At 33.8% G+C, this 25,943-nt stretch overlaps 3 protein-coding genes across 4 annotated transcripts; 2 read left to right on the top strand and 1 right to left on the bottom strand.

Moving 5' to 3' along the window:
* Nucleotides 1-5,139: 5,139 nt before the first annotated feature.
* On the top strand, nucleotides 5,140-10,192 carry LOC100803578 (formin-like protein 6). The gene is made up of 4 exons (XM_003550928.4): nucleotides 5,140-6,989; nucleotides 7,098-7,300; nucleotides 8,596-8,837; nucleotides 8,945-10,192. The coding sequence occupies exons 1-4, from the start codon at nucleotides 5,575-5,577 to the stop codon at nucleotides 9,737-9,739; spliced, it is 2,655 nt and encodes an 884-aa protein (XP_003550976.1). The 5' UTR covers nucleotides 5,140-5,574; the 3' UTR covers nucleotides 9,740-10,192.
* Nucleotides 10,193-11,697: 1,505 nt separating this feature from the next.
* LOC100815662 (calcium-transporting ATPase 2, plasma membrane-type) lies at nucleotides 11,698-16,928 on the bottom strand. Of its 2 annotated transcripts, XM_041011238.1 has the most exons (9): nucleotides 16,476-16,928; nucleotides 15,907-15,961; nucleotides 14,842-15,647; nucleotides 13,861-14,714; nucleotides 13,578-13,638; nucleotides 13,312-13,470; nucleotides 12,883-13,054; nucleotides 12,440-12,738; nucleotides 11,698-12,211 (listed from the first exon to the last, which is right to left on the bottom strand). In XM_041011238.1, the coding sequence occupies exons 1-9, from the start codon at nucleotides 16,650-16,652 to the stop codon at nucleotides 11,972-11,974; spliced, it is 2,823 nt and encodes a 940-aa protein (XP_040867172.1). In that variant the 5' UTR covers nucleotides 16,653-16,928; the 3' UTR covers nucleotides 11,698-11,971. The 2 variants fall into 2 exon arrangements, with proteins under 2 accessions (XP_040867172.1, XP_003550010.1); XM_003549962.5 differs by having other exon boundaries at nucleotides 13,578-14,714.
* Nucleotides 16,929-18,596: 1,668 nt separating this feature from the next.
* LOC100815132 (BTB/POZ domain-containing protein At3g49900) lies at nucleotides 18,597-21,711 on the top strand. The gene is made up of 4 exons (XM_003549961.5): nucleotides 18,597-18,899; nucleotides 19,035-19,104; nucleotides 20,482-20,976; nucleotides 21,057-21,711. Exons 1-4 carry the CDS (start codon nucleotides 18,754-18,756, stop codon nucleotides 21,603-21,605), a joined length of 1,260 nt encoding a protein of 419 aa, XP_003550009.3. The 5' UTR covers nucleotides 18,597-18,753; the 3' UTR covers nucleotides 21,606-21,711.
* Nucleotides 21,712-25,943: the final 4,232 nt, after the last annotated feature.

Raw genomic sequence — 25,943 nt, 5'->3', positions numbered from 1 at the left:
AGAGCTTTCTAGAAAAGTGTAGAATTTTCTAGAACGTCCTAGAGAACTCTAGAGTAGTGTAGAACTCGCTAGAAGCTTGTGGAAGAATGTGGAAACCTCTGGAATATTCTGGAGATGTGTGGAACTTTATGGAAGAGTATGGAAGGATATGGAAGGAAGTAGAAGAGTGTAGAGACTCCTAGAATGTGTGGAGCATTCTAGAGAATTAATCTTCACCCAAGGATACAAGTAATCTCCACCATTCATTGTGGAGGTGGAGTAGTATAAATAAGCTAGAGTAGGAGCCTTCATTCCTAATTATCCAAGACAAGAGTAAATCCATTTTTTAGAGTGAGAAAGCTAGAAAGTTAGAGAGTCTCTTTGAGAGAGAAAATAAATAGCTTGAAAAATCTCTATTCTCAAGCTTGAGTGAGCCACCGTAGAGTGAGTCAATTTAGTAAACACATTCTTGTAACCCTACTATTCTTTTGTATAATGGAAAAATCTTCATATTGGAGAACCGTGTGTTCCCATTATAATCTTTAATTACTAAGTGTTTATCTTAACTTCGCGAAGTGAAAAAATTCGAGTTTTTTCAACATTTTATTAATAAGGAATTAAACCCATATGATTTCTTTTTTCTTTTCTTCTTTAATTGGGTATCTAATGGTGAATCTTATATGTCCTAATTTATTGTGTATGTATACGTTATGTTAAGCGTTGATCTTTTTAATGGCCGTCTTTCTTTTGCTCTCTAGGAGAGCTGGAAATTCAGATCCAATGTTATGATTGTAAATTGTTTTTTATATTGTTACGTAGTGAAATTATGGAATATGCCTGCTTAATCTGTCCTAATGTGCCCTCAGTAAGCACATGTATGTGTAAGTTGAGCTGGAATTTACTAGACAAGTATCCAAATTGGCAGGAAAAATCTGCCACTAAAGTCTACCGCCAGCATATTCCTACTAAAATACTCATTTAATTAAGGGCTAGCCGTTTCTTTTGAACTAACAACTGCAGTTAAAATAATTAATCAACGTGTTTTAGAGTAAGTCTTCTTAATTATATTATATCTTTTAAATAGTTCGTGGCAATTTCAGATTCTGGTAATTTTAGTTATCGAAAAAAAAAAAAAGATTCTGGTCAATTTAATTAAGTATCATTCTTCTTAATATATGTACCAGTACGTTGTCTGATTCTACCGACGGTTTCAACGGGAATGAAGGGTTCGATCGGTTGTTAGCATCCTCAAGGTATTGTTGCACTGTCCAAATCCATATAGTAGTAAATAATAGTAATAGAGAAACTAAATTCTGATCTGAGTACAATCCTGAGTACTATGAGTTGTAGTAATATAATGGCTGCTTTGTTACATATATATATAAAAGTTGACGTTAAATAATTTAGTGATTATTTTAATTAAGAGATTTTAAGAAAAACATAAATTAATTTATGTTTATTTATATTATAAAGATCATTTCTTCTTTTTTAAAAGAATTGAAATAACTTAATATCAACCATCAACTTTTCTACTAATTATCTTCAAATCACTTTTTAGCATACTTACTCAAACAAAAACTAATTCTAATTATAATTGATTATTGAAATAATCTAATTTTTGTGGTTATAATCCCAAACACAACTTAAAACATATAGGGTTATAGGAATACCTATTCCTCTCTCTGTACAAGAATGATTTAAACACTTGTCTAGCTCTCCAAACAAAATCCAATGCTTTTTTTCACTTCCCTCTTCCAAAACTTAACCCGACCTTTCTTTTAAGAGAAATGTTATTGATACATTGTCTAACAAATTCTTTCTTATTTACTAAAATTTCTCAAAAATAACAAATTTATGTGGGTCCCACTATTTATTGATAAGTCTCTTCAAGCTCTAAACAAAACAAAAGAAAAATGTAATGTTGTATTCCCAAAAATATTATGCTCATGAATATTCTTTTCCATGAACTTTTTTGATGGACACTTATAATGTTAGAAAAAAATATTTAATAAAATAAAAAAACAAAAGTGGAAGAAAAAAATCCAAAAGAGTGGAGGGAAGATAAGTAGCTAGTTAAATAGGAAATAACTTAGATATTCCCATGAGAATATAATAAATCCACCTTTTACAATGAGAAAAAAAGGTAAGGAAAACACAATACTTTATATTCATTTGAAATGACAATTTCTAAGAATATTTACTTAAAACTTGTAAAAAAAAACATGAGAATGTATTTTTTTTTTCATTTTTCCTGGGATCTTCTTTGATACTTGAAACAAACACAACCAAATGGCTGAACTAAGTAATTTTTATTTAATTTTTGTTTTAAACAACAATCACTCATCATTTTCAATGCCTAACACTTTTAATTCCCATAATAAATTCTCATATATCCTACGAGACTATTGAGTGTTGATTATGCTATTAGGAAATGAAACTTTTTCATTCCCCTTGGATCCTTAGAAGATAAAAATTTTGTTTTTAAGACGTAAAGAAGATATATTACTTGAACATTTTTTTTTTCATACTCCAAAAATGTATATGCTTTGGGACATAAGGAAAGAAAAGAAGGAAAGAGAGGAAAAAAAATAACAATTTGATAAGTGATGTGATAAAAATGTATGAAGAGGTGCAAAGTAATGTAGAAATAAAAATATAGAAAAATCAGCTATATAATTTTCTAATTAAGAAGTGTTAAGGGTTTATTAGTAATTAATTATCTCCCCTTAATTTTCCTCCTCTCATTTCTGAAAAATTAGTGTATTGAGAAGACAGTTTAAGCAGCAATGCATTCTTTCTTTTATGTGATAAAAATGTATAAAAACATGTAAAATAATGTAGAAATGAAAATATAGAAAATTAGAGTTAAACAAATTTCTAATTAAGAAGTGGATTCTTTGATTAACTATGTTCTCACAAAGATTGATCACACATCCACTTAAGCATTTACGTCAATATATAGATAGATGATGGATTGTGAACCGTATGATCTTCTTTGTCCTCACAAGGACTGACTCACACTTAAGATAAAAAAGACTTAATAGCTAGTGATCCATAAACCACCCAATTCACCCTAATATCTAAAAATTAGTCCATGTTAAACCCATCTGGTTCATGAGTCATCTCATCGATTCAAGGACTAATAGACTCTATCAATCATTTACCATATTAGAAAATTGACTATATTGGACAAGTATTATATATAAGTATCATGAAACATTTTCTTGTACTATCAAGTACGTACTGTACCCAATATCGTATGGATGTAGTGACAAGGTTAGACAACACATCACGTCTTTGACATGTTAGGGACGGACAATAACACATCCATCCTATACAAAGTTGACAAGGCTACACACATTAAACACATGACTTAGAAGACCTAATGTAAGAGGAACACATGTACAAGGTTGTCAGAGGACACCGCATATAAGTAGGAGGAAGGATTACATGATTCTCCTTAGGTTCATGGTTGGACAAAGTTAGAAGGAGACATTAGTAGAGACTTTAGTTTGGTGTTCTCTAACATGAACAAAACATGTTTAGAATTAATTAGTAATTAATAATCTCCCTCTTTCTTTCCTTCTCCTTATGTAATGCTTTATTTTTTTCCAACTTTCTAGAGAATAAATAATAAATAAGTCTCACTTATTTAATGTCTATTAAAAAAAGATAAATATAAACATTAACGTGATTTTATCATATTTAAATTTGAAATGAAAACATTTATTTTGAAACATAAGAGTTAGCATATTCAAATCACCAATCTCATGAGTGTGTCTCACTTCATGCACCACCAATAAAAACATACCATGTCATTTAAAATATCGAACTAGACTTTTCCGTTTTTCCCACATTGCCCTTAACAATTCCCTACATTGTTATCCCTCTTTTTCCATCAATTATTATCGTTTCAACACCATTATCCCTTTTCTTTCTTCATCATCATCACATCACAAAATCTGATAAAAAAAATAAAATCATCTCATTACAAAGTTGTCTTCCATTCCCAATTACTAATAAAACAAAGCACTTAATTGTTTCAAAGCTCGAAAATTTCAACACAAAATTTCTTTTCTATTCCCGACTACACCAATTCAAAGCATTGAAACCCATTGAGATTTTCTCAATCAAGATCAAAATAGAAGAAGTAATTGTTTAAACGCAAACAGAGCAAGATTTTGGTTTCTGGAATTCAAAAAATTGCAACATTCTTTTATGCATCTGAAGTTGCTGAAGAAAGTGAACGGAAGAGGAGTGAGGTTGGAAAGCGTAATTGAACTTGAGGCCTCGATCGAAGAAGCAAATGAGGCCATCGTCAAAAATCGGATGACAACGAGGTGGATATTTATTTCATGTACATTGGATGGGTCTTCGATGGTTGTTGTAGGAGCCACAAGGTGCAAATTAATTTTGGAGAAAGGGAAAGATTGATTTGTGTTGAGGAAATAGATAACGATTCATTTTCTTCCTTCTTCACATCTTTGTTGCGACTCTCTTCCTTCCCTAGTTTCCGAATCTGAAACTTGTTGTGGTTGGATCCGAAATGGCTTCGGAGACTGAACAACAAGTAGGGCCCGCTTGGAATGGAAAAAGAAGGTATAATAGTGTAGGGAATTGTAAAGGTAGAGAAGTCTAGTGAATATTTTAAATGACATGACATGTGTTTTTATTGATAGGACATGAAGTGAGACACACTCTATCACTGATAATTTAAATCCAGAGTTAGCTGGTGCGGTATGTAATCATAGACCAACAACAAAGGATAAACAAAGCATTTTTTTTTTTTTTTGCTTTCTATAAGCATGCTTGTTTTTCCCACAAAATAGGGTTAAGGACAAGTCTCAACACAACAGCTTTTTAAAAGAGACTTGTTTCTAAATTATAGTTCTATTATTCAGGGATAAACGAGAGGGGTGCTTGAAAAATTATGTAATTCACTGTTGGAGGGTAATATTAACATATGGTAACATTTTATTTTTTGCCATACCCTACATCAAGTAGGTAACGTGTTATAGTCGCGATTAAGGATTCCCTTCCATTAACACGCCATCCGCTACCCTAACCTAATACCATGTCCTTTCCTTTCCTTGTAGCACATAGCAGGCAAGCTTATATAATGCCTCATTCCGACACGATCTTTGTATTTTTTTTTTCCCTCTAAAACAATTTATTATTTATATATTTAACTGAAAAGTGTAAAAGCAACTACTTAGCCGTAGAAAAGATAAAGTGGCGAGTGGCCACAGAATTTCACGGCATCTCCCATAGAGTTTATGCTTTGCCCTCGTTTACCAACGGAACACAACAACATGAAACAGACGATAAAGGTCGTCGTCGTTCGTTGTTATGCCATAATGTAGACACCCATGTTGTTTCATTGCCACGTCACATTAATTCCTCATTGATTACAGTGATTAGGATTTACTCTTACTTACGTAGTTAACGTTACAACCCAAAGAAGTTTCCTCTCTCTTTATTTTCTTTTTTGTTTGTCTTTCCGGCTAAGGAATTTGCGGAAACAAAAACCAGCGATGTATTATTGGGTGGATGATCATAAGGAGATAATAAGCAGAGAAGTCCACAAAATTCACCATGAAAGCTCATCATCATTTGAGCTTCTTTTTTATAATATCATCGTTCTCTCTATTCTTCTCCACTTCCAAAGCTACTATTACCAACACAACTCAATTATCCTCTTACAATGAAACAAGAACAAGAAGGATTCTCCACCAGCCATTGTTCCCGGCGGTGTCGGCTCCACCGCCGGTTACTCCACCGCCGCCACCACCACCGGACATTCCGTCCTCTCCCGACATTCCTTTCTTCAACGAGTATCCCGCCGGGCAGCCGCCTCCCGTGCAGAACCTGCCGCCGGCGAAGACCTCCGGCGGCGTGATTGCGAACCCGACGGCGACGCAGCCAACGAAACCGGGGAAGAAGGTGGCGATTGCGATCTCCGTGGGCATTGTTACACTTGGAATGTTCTCCGCATTGGGCTTCTTCTTATACAGACACAGAGTAAGACACCCGGCGGAGACACAGAAACTTGTTTCTCGCAGGGTTCTAGAAGATTCTCCGCGGGCCCCACCGCTGCCACCACCCTCGAGTTTTCTCTACATTGGCACGGTGGAGCCCGCCAGAACTTCGCTGAGCGAACCCAACAGAATGACCGTTAACACTTCCCCTTACCGGAAACTTGATTCCATTAAGCTTAGCTCCGATCACCGTTACCGCCCCAGCCCAGAGCTGCAGCCGCTTCCGCCGCCGCACAAGCCCCCGGACGAGAGCCACTCGCCGCCGGCGGAATTCTCTGACTCGTCATCGTCCTCCGAGGAGGAAAGCTGCGAGACGGCGTTCCACTCGCCGCGCGGCTCGTCGCTCGGCCGCGAAGAGAATTTCTTCACGCCGGTCTCGCGCCACAGCTGTCTCTCCGCCGCCGCGTCGGTGGTTCCTTACTCGAAGAGAACTTCGCCGAAATCCCGGTTTTCGGCCCCGTCGCCGGATATCAGAAACATGGTCGTCCCGTCCGTTAGGCCTTCTCCGGCAGAATTACCGGCGCCGGCAGATTCAACAACATTTCATCCCGTGAAAAAAGAAATGACTTTGGGTCCATCTAGAAGACCCAAATTCTCATCGCATCCCCCAGCACCGAATTTGACTCATCTTCATTCAAACGAGTCCACTACTTCACTTAAACCTCCTCCTCCTCCTCCGCCACCGCCGCCGCCACCACTTCCGTCGCGAAAGGGTTGGTCTCCGTCAATTAGTTCATCTTCTTCCTCTGTGTCGAGGAAGAACCGAGAGTCATGGTCCCCATATGAAGGAGAATCTTCTGGTAACAGTGTTAGTGTAAGGAAAGGTCCTTCTTCTGAGGAAGTTTACAAAAGGCGTGAAGGTGATGACGTGGATGGAGCAAAACCCAAGTTGAAGGCTCTGCATTGGGATAAAGTGTCTGCTACTTCGGACCGTGCCACTGTGTGGGACCAGTTAAAATCCAGCTCCTTTCAGTAAGTAAACCGATTTGTGATATGATTATAATGATAACTTGAGTTAGTTAGTTAATGTGAGTTTGTGGAATGTGAACTAATGTTGTTGGTTTTGTGGAATGCATATAGGTTAAATGAGGACATGATGGAGACACTGTTTGGCTGCAAATCCACAGGTTCTGCTTTTAAAGAGAGTGTTACTAGAAGATCAGTTCTTCCTCCTGTTGAACCGGAGAATAGGGTGTTGGATCCCAAGAAATCTCAAAACATAGCTATACTTCTCAGGGCACTCAACGTGACAAGAGATGAGGTGTGCGAAGCTCTTTTAGATGGTAAGTTTATTCATTTGTTCTTTTTTCTTTTCTTGCCTATTTCTGGACATAGATAGTAATCAGGCTTTAACTGCAACACAAACACACAATGTCCTTGGTCATCTATTTTTTTTTTTTTATCATTAATTTGTTAGTTTTGTTATAAATATCAGTTGGGAAGATTTAAACCCACTATCTCTCTCCCCTTCCTTCACTCTTTTTCAACGGCTGACTCAAGCTTATATCTCCTTGGTCTTTGTTGATAAATCAATTTTGTTAGATTATTTATTATGAGTTATTTTAGGGAGATTAAAAGAAAATGTCACATAAGATTCAGATCTAGCTCATTAAACATATAGCATGGTCTTGTCTTAACAGCCTTACAAGTATTGAGCAATGGCCAAACATCCACCAGTGTCATCATGCTGGTTCTTTCTATAAAGTTCCATCCGAGAAAGATCTTAAATTCATTATCAAACTTTTTTTTCCCTTCTTTTTTCTGAGGAATTAATGTTATTGAACTTCATATTGCCCTTTCCATCTTAATGGACCAGCCTATTATTGTAACAATCCTTATCAACCACCTAGCTTTGCCTTTTTTTAGCTGTAATGGTCAAACTTACCCTAAAAGCAGTGCCATCCTTGTTTCATGATGAGCCATGATTGTGTCATCATAAAGACAGATGATTTTACCGTTTTTACTCCATTCTTGTAACCCAAATATATTTCTGTCTTTTATTCCTTAAGTGTATCATTTTTTTATTTTTTTTAACCTTTCTCTTGCTTCTGTGGCAGTGTTCCTTTATCCTTTCTGTTTCCGCAAATTGGGTCATCTAAGTACTAATTTACATGATATCATTATCAACTGAAGATAAACCAGCAACTCTCCCTTATAGCTTCCTTACAGTCCACGTGCCATAATTCCAAGAAATACTTATAAACTTAAATATAAATATATTGATGATGAATTAATGGCATGGATATTTATGATCTACTCATTCATATTCTATTAGAGGAGGAACTACAACTTTTGTGGCTCCACCTCAAATGACATATATAAGTGTAACTCAGAAGCAAAATCAGAAGAGACAATAATATCTGAAAGGATCTGCCCATAATGTAGTTTTTCATAATATACTTTCACTGTTCCAGTTGATAATACTACTTCATATAAGTAATAAAGCTGTAAAATATATTTCTTTGGTTGTTTCCTTGGCATAGACATTGTTTTTACCTTTAACTAATTGCTTATCTAGAACCAGTATTTCCACCTGGCAAAACTCATCTTTGGTGGTAACGCTTTTTGAATAACACAGGGAATCCTGAAGGTTTGGGAACTGAGCTATTGGAGACTCTAGTGAAGATGGCTCTAACAAAGGAGGAAGAAATAAAACTTAAAAATTATGATGGTGACCTCTCAAGACTTGGATCTGCAGAAAGATTTCTTAAAGCAGTGCTTGATATCCCTTTAGCTTTTAAGAGAATTGAAGCCATGCTGTACAGAGCTAATTTTGAAACTGAAGTTAACTACCTTAGGAAGTCCTTTCAGACCCTGGAGGTATGGCTGGCTTATATTCATCCCTTGATATCTTCAATGTCTTGCTTTTGATTGCATTTTGTTCTGCCTCCTTATAAACTAATCAATCGGCTGTTGATATCTGTCAGGCAGCAAGTGAGGAATTAAAGAACAGTCGGTTATTCCTCAAACTTCTTGAAGCTGTTCTAAGGACAGGAAACAGAATGAATGTTGGCACAAATCGCGGTGGCGCTAAATCTTTCAAACTGGACACACTTCTAAAACTTGTAGACATAAAGGGCACAGATGGCAAGACAACACTGCTCCACTTTGTGGTTCAAGAGATCATTAGATCCGAAGGAACAGGCGGAGAATCTGCAGACGAGAATGTTCAAAACCAATCAAATTCCCAATTCAACGAGGATGAGTTCAGAAAGAAAGGATTGCAGGTTGTGGCTGGACTGAGTAGAGACCTTGGTAATGTCAAAAAGGCAGCAGGAATGGATTCGGATGTTTTAAGCAGCTATGTCTCAAAGCTTGAAATTGGACTTGACAAAGTGAGATTAGTTTTGCAATGTAGAAAGCCAGATATGCACGGGAATTTCTTTAACTCGACCGCACTGTTTCTGAAAGATGCTGAAGAGGAAATTGTTAGGATCAAGGCTGATGAGAGAAAGGCCTTGTTCCTTGTGAAAGAAGTTACAAAATACTTTCACGGGGATGCAGCAAAGGAAGAAGCGCACCCTTTCCGAATTTTTATGGTTGTAAGAGACTTTCTAAATAGTTTGGATCAAGTCTGCAAAGAAGTGGGGAGGATGCAGGATAGGACTGTGATTGGTTCAGCTAGATCCTTCAGGATAGCCGCAAGTGCATCCTTACCTGTTCTCAACAAGTACCATGCAAGACAAGATAGAAGTTCAGATGAGGAAGGCTTATCCCCCTAGTGTTGTGAATATGAAAGGAATAACAGTGTCTTAGGATAACAGTGAAAGTAAAATGAATGTTTTCCCAAATTTAGTGCCAAAGGTATAAACTTCAACAGGATTTCTACCATTACCAAGAGAATCTCATCCACAAGCAATAGTGAAGGAAGCTTTTCTTGAGATTGAACATCAAAAACTTGCAGGCATGGTGGGGGAGAGAATAAACTGTTGGCAGAATCTGTTGCTTGTTTACCACTTACACTCAATTTCATCATAACCAGAAATGATTTTTTAATGGGGAGTGCATTAGTGCAAGACATGCATATCTTTTGTTAATTCTAGTCTAATTCACATCCCATAGTTAAGATAGGTTTGATTAGATTAGAGTCCCACACATTTTCATATTATAGAATGTTTCTATTTTATGTATTTTTTGAATCATTTATTAATAATAAATAACAGTTTTTTCAGCAATTCATTTATGTATATGTTGGTTTGGGCGAAGAGAGATAACTTGAATTCTGTTGATTGATTGGTATTTGGAGTAACAGAGTAACGCAGGAAGTTTTATTACACGAAAATTGATGAACACTTTGGTGACATACAAGGCTATGATTTTTGCTTACATCATATGAGAGGTTACAATGCACATTACAAGTTCACCTTCAACTCTTCAAGTAAAATGTTAAAAAAAAATGTTGCAGTGAACCGAAAGAAACGGCCAGGAAGTGAAATCAGAAATGCTACTTGGAAAGTTCCACATTACATCCTATACAGCTATGACAATTAACACATGCAGCATTGAGCAATGAAGCGTACATATATCATATTATCCTGAACCTTTTAGTTAAAAAAAGAAAAAAAAAAAGGTCATTAAACTAATTACCTGCACCGGTTTCCTGTAGAAAAATGAACCAGTTAGCAGAATGCTAGAGGATAAATGAAGCTTACCAAATCCTTGATGAGATAGTTGTAAATCTCCACCATCTAATTGGTTAGTCGTCCTCTTCATTCTCATTGTTTGTTGGTAAGTGCAGAAATAAATATGGATAATAGTTTTCAATTTTATTAAAATTATGCCAACAGTTTTAACCATTAAAGCATTTAGAAGTTCACAAGGTTAAATTACTCATTTGGTCCCTATAGTTTCATGATTCTTATTTTTTTAGTCCTTATAGTTTGAAAGTGGTCTTTTTAGTCCCTATAGTTTACATTTTAATTATCTTTTAGTTCCTGCAATTTTGAAAGTGGTCTTTTTAGTCCATATAATTTCATGATTCTTATTTTTTTAGTCCCTATAATTTTCAAATTACTAGAACTAAAAGAGAATTAAAATATAAACTATAGGGACTAAAAAGAACATTTTTAAACTACATGGACTAAAAGAGAATTAAAATATAAATTATAAGGACTAAAAAGACCATTTTCAAACTATAAGGACTAAAAAGGTAAGAACCATGAAACTATAGGAATCAAATAAGTAATTTAACCCGTTTATAATAATATAACAAAAACAGTTAAAAAGATACAATCAAATACATATATTTTCAAAAAAAGAAATCTTATTTGTTTTACAACAATAATATTGAGGTTACCTCATATGAATTATCTAAGTCTAGACATATGTATTGGTTAGACCAAACTTATAAGTTTATTGATTTTTACTATGATTTTACAATACTTGCAAGACAAGTTATTGATTCTCACATTCAGCAAACGAAAATATCATAGAAAATAACAATTTTATCACTAGTAACTGATAGTGTGTATTTGTTGCTTTAGAAAACCATAGTGAGTTCAATTCATTGTGTTATCGAACATGCATTGAAGTTGCTACATGTCAGCTACAACAAGAAATAAGGTGTAATATTTGAAAGCAACTTGTACAATTATTTTCAGTCTAATCATCAAAAGAGTCAACATTATCCACTCAGCAAAAGCGTCCAGGTTTACATTTTGTTCTCTAGCCTACCTTTCTACTAGCCATGAAAAATAAACAATTTGAACTAAATAAAATGGTTAAGCAGTGATTTGATAGTCACTTATACAAGACTAACTATATATAATGGCTGTGAGACTCCAGATTTCTACTTTATTTTTCATGCTTAACTTGTGATTCTAACCCGAGAAAACCTCAACCAATACACGGCCTATTAGTGAATGTACAAAAGAATATAGGGAACCTCGAAGCAAGGTAACATAACAAATCTGAAACTGTGTTTTAAAAACTCAATATCCCTTCACATGCATGCTTCAGACTGGGATCTGCTTTAAGCGAACTGCAAGTGGCAGACCCACATACCCAGCTCCTAAGCAAAAGATCCATTGTACCAGACTTAGAGGGGTTGTGTTGGCAAAGGTTCCCAAGTACTCAACTATTAGGATTTGAAAGAAAACCGTTGCACCAAGGACACCGATGAACACATGATTATCCCATATGCCTTTAAAAACATCTGTATCCTCCATCTCGCGAGAGTTGACCTCATTGAAAACCTGCATAACCAAACCAATTAATCCGCATACCTAGTAAGGCAAATGTACCCTGTTCCAATTCATTATCTTTTTCAAGCATCTGCCTAAGCAAATTGGTTATATGAACCTTAGGCTACTACAAATCCTGTTAGAAAGTCCCACGTTGCCTGGCTCAATTCTCAGGGTGCACAAAATGTGGGACGTCTTAACTAATCCCTGCTCTCAAGAGGGGTGTTTAAGAAGACTTACCTGACAGAATACAAATGTGTTGAAAATAAGTGTGTTTAAGACCACTTCAGCATTCGGGCCTCGGAGAAAAAAGACCCATTTTCCTACTGACTGAAGGAACCATATCACCACAAACTGATACAATGCTTGTCCTAAGATATTCCTCCACATGACATTGTTGATGAATTCACCCTTCCTCCCCACTGGCATGCGCTTCATTAAATCATCGGTTGGAGGTTCAGTTGCAAGTGCAAGTGCTCCCAGCGTGTCCATTATCATGTTCACCCACAAAAGTTGAACAGCTGTGAGGGGTGCACTGCCTGAAGATCAAAATCAAATACATGTAAAATCGTGAGATAAAAAAGTTTTATTTTTCTTATAAACACATTTTACCACTGCACTTTGAACGGAATGAAAAATGAATGAGAGGATGCATGTAAGCTAATTAGGCAAAATTTTTTAACCTGTCATGCATGCTGATGAGAAGTTTACTAGTAATGCAACCACATTTACAGTAAGCTGGAACTGTACGAATTTTTGAATATTTATGTAAACTGAACGTCCCCATTTGGCCACTGTCACTATTGTGGAGAAATTATCATCCAGAATTATGACATCTGCACTTTCTTTAGCAACCTGCACACAAATTATGAAATTAGCCATTCTCCTTGCTTTAGAACAATAAGATCATTTGATCAAAATTTCCCTTTCTCTTCTTCTGGTTTCAAATAATTGGCCAGGAATGAATCATTTATAGATTTTCACATGATATATTCATATGAAAAGAGAATGAAACAAATATCTTAAATAGGATTCTCTCTTCACATGTGAATATCTCAAATGAGATAGATCCATTCCCTATTTAACCATGCTTATCATTGCATTTCACTCACCTCAGTTCCAGCAATTCCCATTGCAAGTCCAATATCAGCTTCATGAAGGGCCGGAGCATCATTTGTTCCATCACCAGTTACAGCTACGACTTCCCCGAACGTGGTACGTAGGTGTTTCACCAGTGTATGTTTGTCTAGAGGTGAGGATCGAGCCATAACCTTAAAAGAAAATCAAACACATTATATTATTTAAAGCACCAATTATCTCCCTGTTTAAGAATTGAATCAATCAAAGATGTTTTTCATATAGCAGGTATATGAAGTACCTGAATTTTGGGAATCAGTTCAAACAATTCTTCCTGAGTCTTCTCTCTAAAGTCTGGACCCTCAATGGCTATTCCATCATCTGTTAAAATCCCACATTCCCTGGCTATGGCCTTTGCAGTATTAATATTGTCTCCTGTAACCATTCTCACCACGATTCCAGCCGAACGACACACTTCAACCGATTCCTTAACGCCAGGACGAACAGGATCTTTGATGCCAACAATTCCTACACACGTGTAGCCAGAAACAGGAATAGGGTCTTCCGTGGAAAACCCGTTTTCCAATTCCAAATATGCAAGGCAAAGAGTTCTAAGTGCCTCACCAGCAAACTGGTCGATTGTACTATTCAGATAATTACTTGATTCTTCATCGATGGAGACAACATCGCCGTTCGAGTTGATCACCTTGTCACAAGCAGCCAAAATGATTTCCGAAGCACCTTTACTATGAGCCCTTAAACCTCCTCCAGGGATCTCCAAAACCACACCCATTCTTTTCCTCTCAGAGTTGAATGGCTCAACTTTAACAACTTTACATGTTTGTCTCTCTGCATGAAAATCCCCTCCCAGTGATAAGCCAAACTCCAATAGTGCTGACTCTGTTGGAGTCCCCAAGATTTCGCGCTTACCCTTTTTGTTAACCACAACCTCTCCTCCAGTGTTACTAAAGATTGACTGAAGCAACATTTTCAAAGTAGAATCTGGGAGTTCACTGGACAAAGTGGAATCATTACTAGTCACTTCCTTGATATTCATACAGATGCATGTTTTCACCACAGTCATGCGGTTGGTTGTTAGTGTCCCAGTCTTGTCACTGCATATAGTTGTGGCTGATCCCATGGTTTCACATGCTGCCAAATGCCTCACCAAGGCCTTGTCATTCATCATCTTCTTCATTGCGAATGCAAGACTCAATGTCACAGCTAAGGGTAACCCCTCCGGAACAGCAACAACAACAATGGTAACTGCAATGGCGAAGAATTCTAACATCTCCAGTGCATCGTCCGCGGACCACCACCAGAATCTTCCTTCTTGGAGTTTGCGGCCCATTAGTCCTTTCACCAAAACTGCAAAGGTAATTACGGCAAAGACAAGTCCTATCTTCCCAATGATGGTTGCTACTCCATTCAGTTTCACCTGCAATGGGAGATATAAGGTTGGTCTGGTGGTGAAGGAAGAGGTTGCGTGTTCGAATCCTCCTACCAACAAAAACTAATAATACTAATAACTAACATTTGCTGATAAATATTAAAAAAAGATTCACCTGCAATGGGGTTTCATCATCTCCACCTTCACTCAGAGTTGCCATCAACTTGCCCCATTGAGTCCTCATCCCAACAGTGGTAATCAACATGGTGCAAGATCCATCTTGGACCTTGGTTCCAGAGAGAAGAAAAGGATTTTGGGAAGTCACCATCACCGGCTCACTCTCACCGGTTAAACTCGACTCATCAATCAACACAGAAAACCCTGAAACAAATAAACCATCTGCAGGGACTTGGTCTCCAATAGAAAGATGCACAAGGTCACCAGGGAGTAAACTATATATTGACATTTTCTGCCTGTAACCGTTTCTTGTGACCTGAATGGAAATCTTTTTCTTCTCCTTGTCTAAGTCCTTGAATTGCAACGATTGGCGATAATCGCTCATTGCTGTCACGAAGACAACTAGTAAGATACTTGCAACGATTCCAAGTCCATCATGAGCACCTTTAGGCCATCCTTCCGTTGCTATGCCAACTATCAGAGACACAAAAGCACACACTCCTAGGATCATGAGAGTCATGTCTTGAAGGGCTTCATAAACAAAAATCCAGAAACTCCGAACTTCGCTTTCGGTGAATTTATTGACTCCAAAAAGCTCTTGTCTCCTGTGCCGTGATTCAGAATCACCGCTAAGCCCCGTGGTGGTTGATGTTGAAAGCTTTCCTGCAATGCCATCTACTCCACCATGAAACTTAAGCTTCTTTACGTCATGGCCTTCAACAATAGACCCCAGTTCTTCAGCACAGATTTGGAAACCCGCAGCTTTTACTTCGTCAGGTAACACATAATCGCTCGGTTGAACACCTGCGGGTATGATCACAATTCACAGGTAAACAAATTGATTTTTAAATGTAGGAGTTTAATTTCTATACATTGTTAGGATAAAAAGTTTTACATTGTCAACCAATCAGAAACCATGATAATTATGACTTAAATAATTATTGTGGAAATCAACAAACTTTTTCACAAAACAAATTGTGATTAGATGATGACATACAAACTCAAGTACATGGACTATTTACTCTAAATTTTTAGATTTTCCAATGATTCTGAATAAACTTACCTTGGATAAATTGAAATGCAGCTTTGGAAACCAAAACAGCAACCCTTAGCTTCTCCTGCATTAAGGACAGAACAAGCCTTTGAGAATCCGTATCAACCTCACATTCTACGTGGTATTACTTTGAGGAGGGAATAGAGGAATCATATTGTTTGCGACTTACAAATATTATCAAAAGAAAAATAGTTTATTACAGAGTTGCAGAATCATCAGACAAGAATGAATTTGCATTATCAACAAACAGATCAGAAATCCACCCATTTGAAATCTATATTGAAAGATACGTAACCTATATTGAAAGCTATCAGTTTGAGGTTCCAAAATCCAAATATATTGGAAAAAAACATATAGAAATTAATCCAAAGGATTGGCACAGTAGTCTAAGACTCTGCTGCATTCACATATGTGAGAATGATCTATTAAGCGGGACAACCTACGTTCAATTCTCACCATGTATAAAATTTCCTTTGGGGGCCAGCGACAGTCACGCTCCACGAGCGGGATTAATCTCTGACCCAGTGATTTTTCAGTGGTCTCTAACCCTAAACAAAAAAAAAATAGAGATTGATTACCTGATTGGTACGACGCATAGCAGCTGCTTCGGAGCGCTTGGAGATGTTGGCAGTGAAACGAAAGCGTCGTTTCGGGTTCTTTACAACCCCACATACCTTCCTCCATTTCTGAAGAGCCTCTTCAGTAGTGTTTTTGGATTTCACTCCTCCAAAATTCTCATGCAAATAACTCTCCATCACCCTTTTAGTTTTCTTTGATCTCTTCCTTCTTTGATGCCTTCTCTGTTATCAATTCGATTTTTTCGAATCCCGGGCTTACGTTAAGAAAGGCATGCTAATATGAAGTAACGCTGAAACAGCGACCAATGGTAACAATGTAACATTCTTAGGAAAATGAAAGGGAACAGAATGAGTGAGGAGGGAACCTCCCTAAACGCAAAGTTGCTATTTCTTAGTAGTTAGTTAGAGTCGAAAGGAAAATGAATGGAGAGGGGAGAGATGAAGAAGCAGAGGAGGGAAACAAAACGAGTGAGGATCCGAAATTTTGTAGTGTTTGAGAATGAATAACGGTCGGTTTCTTCTGTTGTCTGTTATTTCGGGAAAGTGGGGATGAACGAATTGGGCGGGGTCAACTGAATTTATTTTTTTCATTAAAACAATAAAAAATTGCGAAATATAGAATGCATTATTCATTTATTCGGCTCTTGTACCTCCTGTAAATAGGTAGGTTATTCATGATTGTATAAAGTAATCTTAAGCTTATTAATTAATCCACTAGGGTTGCTTGCTTCCAGTGGTGGGGATTTAGATCATTTGTATAAGGTTTAAGTTTAAATTTTGGAGAATCATTAGAATTGATCTGGTGGTTGTGAAGAATTTGAGTAATAACTAATAATAAACATATAATCACATAGGTTTTAATTTCAATACGATCACTAAAAAAATGATGTCAAAAAATGTGCTTATTTAATTGTAATTGTATGAGAACAAAAAAGATAAAATGACTTGAGTTATTTTATAAATTTAAAGTCAGTTTATATACTTATTTTTTATAAAAAAATTAATGTGTATAAATTAATTTTAACTTATAAAAAACGTTTAATTTATTTTAGTTTTTTATTTTATTTTTTTCACCTATAAAATAGTTGTAGATAAATTTTTCCAAGTCTAATAAAATATTATTTCTGTCAAAGTTTAAATTCGAACAATATTTAAACAATTCAACTTTAAGTTTAATACATTAATTACTTATGCTTAATTTATTGATTTATTAAAGTTGAGTTTTATTCAATATATTTAGTTTTAATGATAAAACTGAAAATCAAACTAGATTACAATTAAAAAAAAGTTTCTATATACAATATCAATTTAATTGATTTTCAGTTTTTTTTAAAATTTAAAATTTTGAAATAATTTGATTCAATTAAAAATACCTTACTTATTACTACTGCATGACTCGATCGAGAGTAAACAAAGAAACAAGAAATTGGTTATGACTCGTAGTATTTATTTTATCAATCGGTTATCTTCATGCTATACTAAAAAAGCAAAACATCAACAAATTTTCTTACATAGAGTTTTCTGTATAAAGTGAGAAACATAATAATATTGAAGAATTATTTGGTTGCAAATGTTATCCTGCTATAGAATTTGGGTATCCGAGGAAGTTGATGGTACAGTATTTTTCACGTAAACATAAAAGAGAGAGAAGGGCGAAATTAAGGTGAGCATTTATGAGTCTCACATGTGCCATTAAGTTTCCTTCCCACCCCCAAACAATATTTATGACCTCCCCGAAACCTTAGTAGGTAGATGTTAAGCGGTGCGTATTGATTAAAGAGTTAAAAATAAAAATATGATAAAAAAAAATTCGATTGTATGATTAATGCTCTTATTATAGTATTTTTTTTATATTTTCAGATTGGTACAAAATAATTCTGAAAAAAATAAGATATAAAATAAATATTTTTCTTTCTTTTAATATAATTTTTTTCATTCTGAAGATCGAAATTTCAATATTGGACCGGGAATACGTGATGTTATTATAATTTTTGTCAACCGTTATTTTTTTAAAGAATCTCATAAAAAATAAAATACAAGGTAAGTGTTTTTCTTTTAATATATATTTTTTCATTCCCAAGGTCAAATTTCTGACTGTTAGACTCGAGGGACACCTGCTATTTCCAGTTTTCTCACCCGTTATTGATCTTATTACAGTGAATAACAATACCTATGAATATGATTATAATAAAAGCATTGAAAAATCTTTTCAGAAGTGTGTCCTGTGCATAGTGCATAAGAGCGATTCAATTCAAAGAAAGAGAAGCGAGAGAAACAGATGAGGGGTTTGAATCAATTAGGGGCAGTAGTTGAGACCATCTACGAGGAAGAATGCGAGTTTTCTTCCTCTAACTCCTCTCCTTCTTCCCCTTCACCATCATTTTCCTCTTCTTCTGCATCTCTCCACTCCAGAGTAAAGGCCTGGTAATAATTCCTTCTTTCCATTATTAGCATTCCATTTTTCTCATACTATATAGTTTTCTTCATATATTAGTTTCCAGCACTGATTTCAGTTATATTTTTTCTCATATATATTAAAAAAAATATTCGATTAATTAGGTCTCTGAAAATCGGCCGCGAAACAGATGTCTTGATACGAGTTCAAGGAATATGTTTTCGTCTACACAAGGTCTCTGTTGATTCACCATTGTGATTTGTTGTTTGATATGCTCTTGAATCCCTGTGTTTCTCTAAATTCTTAATAAGTTTGTGTTTTTTTCATTTTTCACGAGTTGTTGCCTTGCTTGATGTTATAGTGTTTGTTTTGGAGCAAAACAATTTCTGTAACAACTTCATTGTATGGGTGATCATGAGCCTTCTATGCTTAGTTAGACACAATCATACCCGCATCCAGAATTGTATACTTGTAATAACAAATTAATTAACATAATTACAATATTATCTAAGAAAATTGCAAGTAATGTAATCTAGAAAAATTGTTGGCTGAATTTGCAATTTTCTTACTTGGAATTACTGGCGGTTGTTTGAAAGTTAAAACACAACCTAGATTATCGGCAGTGACATTAGAGGAAATTCATGTTTTGTTTCGATTATATAGGATAGGATTTGCATGATTAAGGACCCATTAAAAGGAGAATAACCTATGAACAGGGTATATGAATCTACTCTAGCTAGGCAAAATAACCTACCATTATTTTTCATCATTTCAGCTCTTAATGCTGTTAAAATGCATACATTAATAGTCAATTCAACACACATGCATGTATCAGCCACTTATATATGGTTGAACAGTTCTCATCTCATTAAAAACACAGAGCATTGTCATTTTCCTATACCTAACAACTAGAGGAACCCCAGCAAGTCATTTTCTTTTTGCTTACCACCAAGTTAAAATCTATCCCATCTCCTTTCCTTTTATAAACCCTACTCAAATGAGAATACCGAACAGCTAGTGTTCGCAAGATATTTACACAATCCTCAACCAAACTTCATATGAAAATTGGAGTTATGTCTCAAACCCCATCAACATTGTAAAAAGAATAATTAATAGATTGTAGAAACAAAATATGATTATACATTTATACCAAATAGTACGAGAAAAATATTGTATTGGCACAATATTCTATATATATATATATATATATATATATATATATATATATATATATATATATATATATATATAATATGAAGAGAAGAGAAAAAACAATTGACTTAATAAAGATTAAAGAATAATATAATAAAAAAACTTATAAAAATTTATTGTATGATTAAACAATCATGATATAATTAGTTTAGTGGATAATAATCCATTTCGTGTATGCTGTGCGAAACTTCATTGCTCTCTGTTTTGTCTTTCATGATCCTTTTAGTTATGTATGCTTTTCATGGTGCTGCTTTTAAATCCTAACACGTAGGGACATTCCTTTAATTGAATTAATTAATTAGCAATGATTAACAATTACTTACGAATAAGTGAAGCACTTTTTGCGCTGTTAATGAAACTATATACATGTTCTCGATTTTTACTTTTTCTTATATTCAGGACCGCGTGGTATCACAAAGCTCATACCTAAAACGCCATCTAACGGAAACCTCAGACCTCACTCTCTCTCCGCCGTTAAACATAACGGCCGAGACCTTCGCCGCCGTAGCGGAATTCTGTTACAACGGCGGCAAAGTCCAAATGACGCCAGCAAACGTCGCCGTAATCAGAACGGCGTCGGAGCTACTGGGAATGACGGCAGGAGACGGCCTAAGCCACGTGGCGGAAACGCGCTTCCGCGAAGTCGTTGGCACTAACCAAGAGCACGCGTTAACGGTTCTCCGTTCTTGCATGCTGTTACTTCCGGAGGCCGAAACGACGGCGTGTCTCGTTAGCAGATGCATTGAAGCGCTCGTTTCAGTTCACGGCGTTAGTCGTTTAAACGACGTGAATGAAATGCAGCCAGGAGATTTTCAAATCGTGGCTGAATCCATGGGTAGAAGATTGGAGGAGAGCCACGACGTCCTCTATAAGATGGTTGATCTGTATCTTAAGGTACGACACGTTAAAATGGTTGTTAGATATAGGGTTATTGACTTTATATATGTTTGGTGATTTTATATATATTTGTGAAGGAAAACAAGTTTGAGAAAGTAACCGAGGAAGAGAGGAGTGGAATATGCAACTCCATAGACTGCACCAAGCTTTCAAGTGAGACCTTGGTAGAGTGTGTTCAAAACCCGAGAATGCCGTTGAGATTGGTGGTGCGAGCGGTGATGCTAGAACATCTCAACACTCGCCACTCCATCGCCTTAGCTGGTGCACAACGTCATCAACTCCGATTCGAGAACAACACGCGACGACAACGACAACGACAACGACGTCGTTCCATGACGCTAGGGGACTTCCTCTACCGCGACGCAACTTTGCGCGAAACGGCGAAACTAAAGACAATGATGGATTCCACAGATGCTCGCATTCGAAGCCTTGAAGAAGAGGTTAGGTGCATGAACAGAGTGTTGTTACGAGAGTGCCAAGTGAGTGTGTTGGGGTCAGAGCGTTCGGCGAGTTTCCATTTTGTGACGGATGAGAATGTTGGGAGTGTGAAGAATGGGACTTTTCGGCAGAGGTTGATGATTGGACTCAAGAATGCGTTTCGGGTGCCAAATTCAGTGTCAACTTGATTGAATGCATGCATGAGGGGAGATTATTTTTAATTTCTTATCTTTTATCTTTTTGTTAATTAACTTTCATAAATAATTAAGTAATTCATATATAAACATTTTATTATTATTGTAGTTTTAAGCAACTCACACACTCTTAAATGACAATACAATTTTTTTCAAGCATAAGTTACCGGCCGTTACTTATAGAATTAATAAAACTTAATTTTAAGCAGGTTAATATGATGCTTAATTAAATTTTCTTTTGATGGTAAAGAAAAGCTAAATAATAATATCTCAAAATAAACATCTCATTAAGCATGTCTAAAGATGCTCTAACACAGTTAAAAAGAAATACATTCTTTAAATAAAATGTAGGACTAACGTACTTTGAGAAGCTATCAATATTTTAGACCATATAATTTATATATAAATTTTAAGGGTACTAAGATAAATTTTAAAAGTGTAATTATGCTTGATATAACTAATTTTTTCCCCTAAAAAAATTATTTTTTCAATAAAATAAACACATTTTTAAGAAAATTAAAATAATCATGCACTAAGTTAAAAATAATTTATTAAAATAATTATTGTCACTTTTTTTCATAAATATTATTATGACACTATATATTTTGACAAGAAGCATGTTCATTACTTTTGACAATTAATTTTGTTGTGTTTTTTTATTATTGCTTTATGTTTTTTCTATCTTTCAGCTTAAAAAATAATTAAAATTAAGTTGAAAAGTAGCTTATATTTAACTTAAAGCTAAAAAAACTAGCTAACTGAATCATAGATGTTTATTGAAGTTATACGTTGTGGCAGCTGAAAAAAAAATTGTTTCCAGAGTTAAAGAATTAAACTTCTGATTAATTTGTTAAACTTTTAATGAAAACAAAATTATTTTTTGGAATTAAACCTCTAATTTTTTTCTAGTTTGTTAAATGATGCCATAATAACAAATTATAAAGTGTAATGTAATATTTATGAACAAAATTATCCACTAATTTAAATAAATGTTTTATTATTTTTCTTTTATTGAAAATGATATTTATATATAAATGATAATTGGAAATATATTTATTATTTTCTTTTTCAATGACTTTTGCTGGAATTTTTTTCAGTATATATTACTTTAAGTAATAAAAAAATTATTCATTATACATAATTATTATTATAAATATATTTTATTTCCCTTTTTAATTTGACTTAAAAATTTATGACTGTTTAAATAGATTCGAAGTTACAAATGAACTAAGATAGGTGAATGAATTATAAATCAAAGAAATATTTGAAGATCATAAAAAATAACAATGAACAAAGTCAAAATTTGGAATTTAATTTATAATTATTTTCGTGATATTTTTTTTAAAAAATAAAACAAGAGTACAGATTAAAAAAAAAACTACTTTGATGAAAACAAATCATTTTGAATAGAAAAATAAATTTTGACGCAAATGAAAAAACAGAATAATAGATTATAGTAACAAAATATGATTATACATTTATGCCAAATAGTACGAGAAAAATATTGTATTGGTATAAAATTTTATATGTATAATAAAGAGAAAAATTAGTAAGAGAAGAGAAAAATAATTGACATAATAAAGAATAATATAAGAAAAAACTTTTATAAATTTATTGTACGATTAAACAATCTTATGATATAATTAATTTAGTGGATAATAACTATATAATAATCCATTTCGTGTATGTTGTGCGAAACTTCATTGACTCTCTGTTTTGTCTTTCATGATCCTTTTAGCTATGTAGAATTGCTTTTCATGGCGCTGCTTTTAAATCCTAACAAGTAGGTACATTCCTTTAATTTAATTAATTAACAATTTCGTGAAAGTAGTACTTAGAGAATATTGAGTGTAACCGCATGGGGAGGCTTTAGTAAAGAAAGAGTATCATATTTAGTGTTTGTGTTAGTGAAAATCATATAAGTATAGGAATGGGATGTAATCTAAGATTGTGGGTGAATTAAGTATAAATCATGTGTGTTTTATCTTTTTACTGTTTTTGTATTTTTATTTTGAGAACTTTGGCTTTAAAAAGTTATATATTTATCAAAAAATTATGAGAAGTTTTCTCAAACTACTTTCAAAGTCTAGAAGCAACTCCTACTCACAAAAATTAAAGATAAAAACATATTCTACCTGGCCTGAGTCTAACCGTTCTTGAGTAGCTTTTGAACCAGTATATGAGAATATGTTTGTATGATTTTTACTAGAAAATTATTTTACACAAAATACTATCAAAGAATATTACTACTAACAAAGCTTCTAAAAGTTAATCACTCTGGTATATTTTTAGAACTTAAGAACTTGTGTATTCTTTAGCAAAAAAAGTCATAATCGATTAAGAATTATTATCCAACTCTTCTTAATGACTTACTGATCTACTTCAATCGAAAGTTTGTACCAATTCATATATCATACTCAACTAACTGAACTAATCCTTTGTTAAAAAAAAGAAAATGTTTTAATAAATAGGTGGAGAGAAGATGAAATGAGAAATAGATAAGTAGAGAAAAGTGATTAAAAAAATCAAATAAATGTCAATCTAATGATATTTTCTTCTCAAACACATAAAGTGGTAAGGAGAGAAGATGAAAATTCAAATTCTTCATTATTAAAACTCATTAATTAGACGACAAACACATTGATAAATTAAAATATTTTCTAAAATCTGTATGGATTGAGGTATAGAAGAAGTTATTTCTTGAGACCTTGGCACTTGTCAAAAATAGATTTTTAATTTTTTAAAGAAATATACCCATTAAATTTATTACTTTAATTCTTCCGTAAAAAAAGAAAATTATTATTTTAATTCATTTAAATGCAAAAATCAGAAATATACTACTAATTAAATTATCATTAGTCTTTTATCTTCTTTCAGTTATTTGCATTGATAGACAACTCGACACAAAGTAATTGGTGTGCCATCGCAAATGAGATCCACACTGCGCACACTGATTAGCACACTGATTTGCTGATTGTTTTGGTGGAGGACGCATTGTATCCAACTTCCAAGAGCTCGCTTATTGCATTCTCCAATAGAATTATTTTTTTTAAAATATTAATAAAATTTATTATTTTTTGTTAAAAAAAACTGAATTAAACACTCAAGTTCGTTATCATTCAATCCAGACATTCTTTTATGAATTTTGTTATACGGAAAATTTGTATTCTGTAATTTGTGTGATTTTTGTTTATTCTGGAAAGTATTTGAAAATTCTATTTGACACCTAAATACTATTCTTTTCACAGGATCAATCCATTTTTGTGGTACATTGGTATCTTCAATCATGACTTTATGCGAGGTTTGAAATTGAATCTCGGACTTTGATTAAGATATTCAAGTATAATCGAATCACTTGTGTTAATATTTTTTAATAATAGACAAAATGTACTGAAGTTGTTTTTTTATTTTTATTTCAATTCTTAATAAATAATGAACTAATTTTTAAAATTATGTCCCACTTTTCTGTAAAAAAGTTACGTCCCATTCTATTTTATATTTAAAATAAATTTAATTTGAATGTATTCATGTATTAGATATGTTTTGTCTTTTTTTTTATATCTTATTTATCAAAGTTACATATTAATTATCATGGATATATTAATTTGAGAGAATTCCTTCTGCATAGTTAAACAAAATAATAAATAACAAAAGTATTGTTATTATCATTATTATTTTATATCAAATACAATTCTAATTGCATATATCATTTTAAAAAAATAATATTATGTTAATTAATTATGTGGTTAACAAATAATATAATATATTGGTTGTAATATGTATGATATATTGATGTAATTTACTTTTAAAAAAACTTAAATTATATAATATGAAGCATACTTTAATGAGTTCTTTTTTTTAGTTGTAGTAGTTGCACTACTCTAGCATAGGCTATTCTTTTAGTTGTATATAGTGGGTGGGTAAATAGGTTGACATTATAACCTAACTACTCTTGTATTGGGGTGATGATATTCATGATGTATCGATTTCCTTCATTTAAATATAAAGAATAAATGAATAATTAAATTAAATATTTAATATTTCTTTTATTTAAGAAGGAAAAAAATGTGAAGGTTAGTTAAGTGTAAGAACTAAATAAGTAATTAAATTAAATATTTAATATTTTCTTCACTTAAAAAGATGAAAAAAATGTTGAAATTGAATTTAACACTCAACATGATATATACAAACTTTTTTGTTTTCATACATGTGGTGTATTTAATTTTTAACATCATAAAAATATTTAATATTTTCTTCACTTAAAAAGATGAAAAAATGTTGAAATAGAATTAAGTATCAAAATACTATTAATGTTTATACAATTTTTATGTT

The sequence above is a fragment of the Glycine max genome, chromosome 17, assembly GCF_000004515.6.
Source record: "Glycine max cultivar Williams 82 chromosome 17, Glycine_max_v4.0, whole genome shotgun sequence".
NCBI classification, from domain to species: Eukaryota; Viridiplantae; Streptophyta; class Magnoliopsida; order Fabales; family Fabaceae; genus Glycine; species Glycine max.
This window is presented reverse-complemented; position numbering and strand designations above follow the sequence as displayed.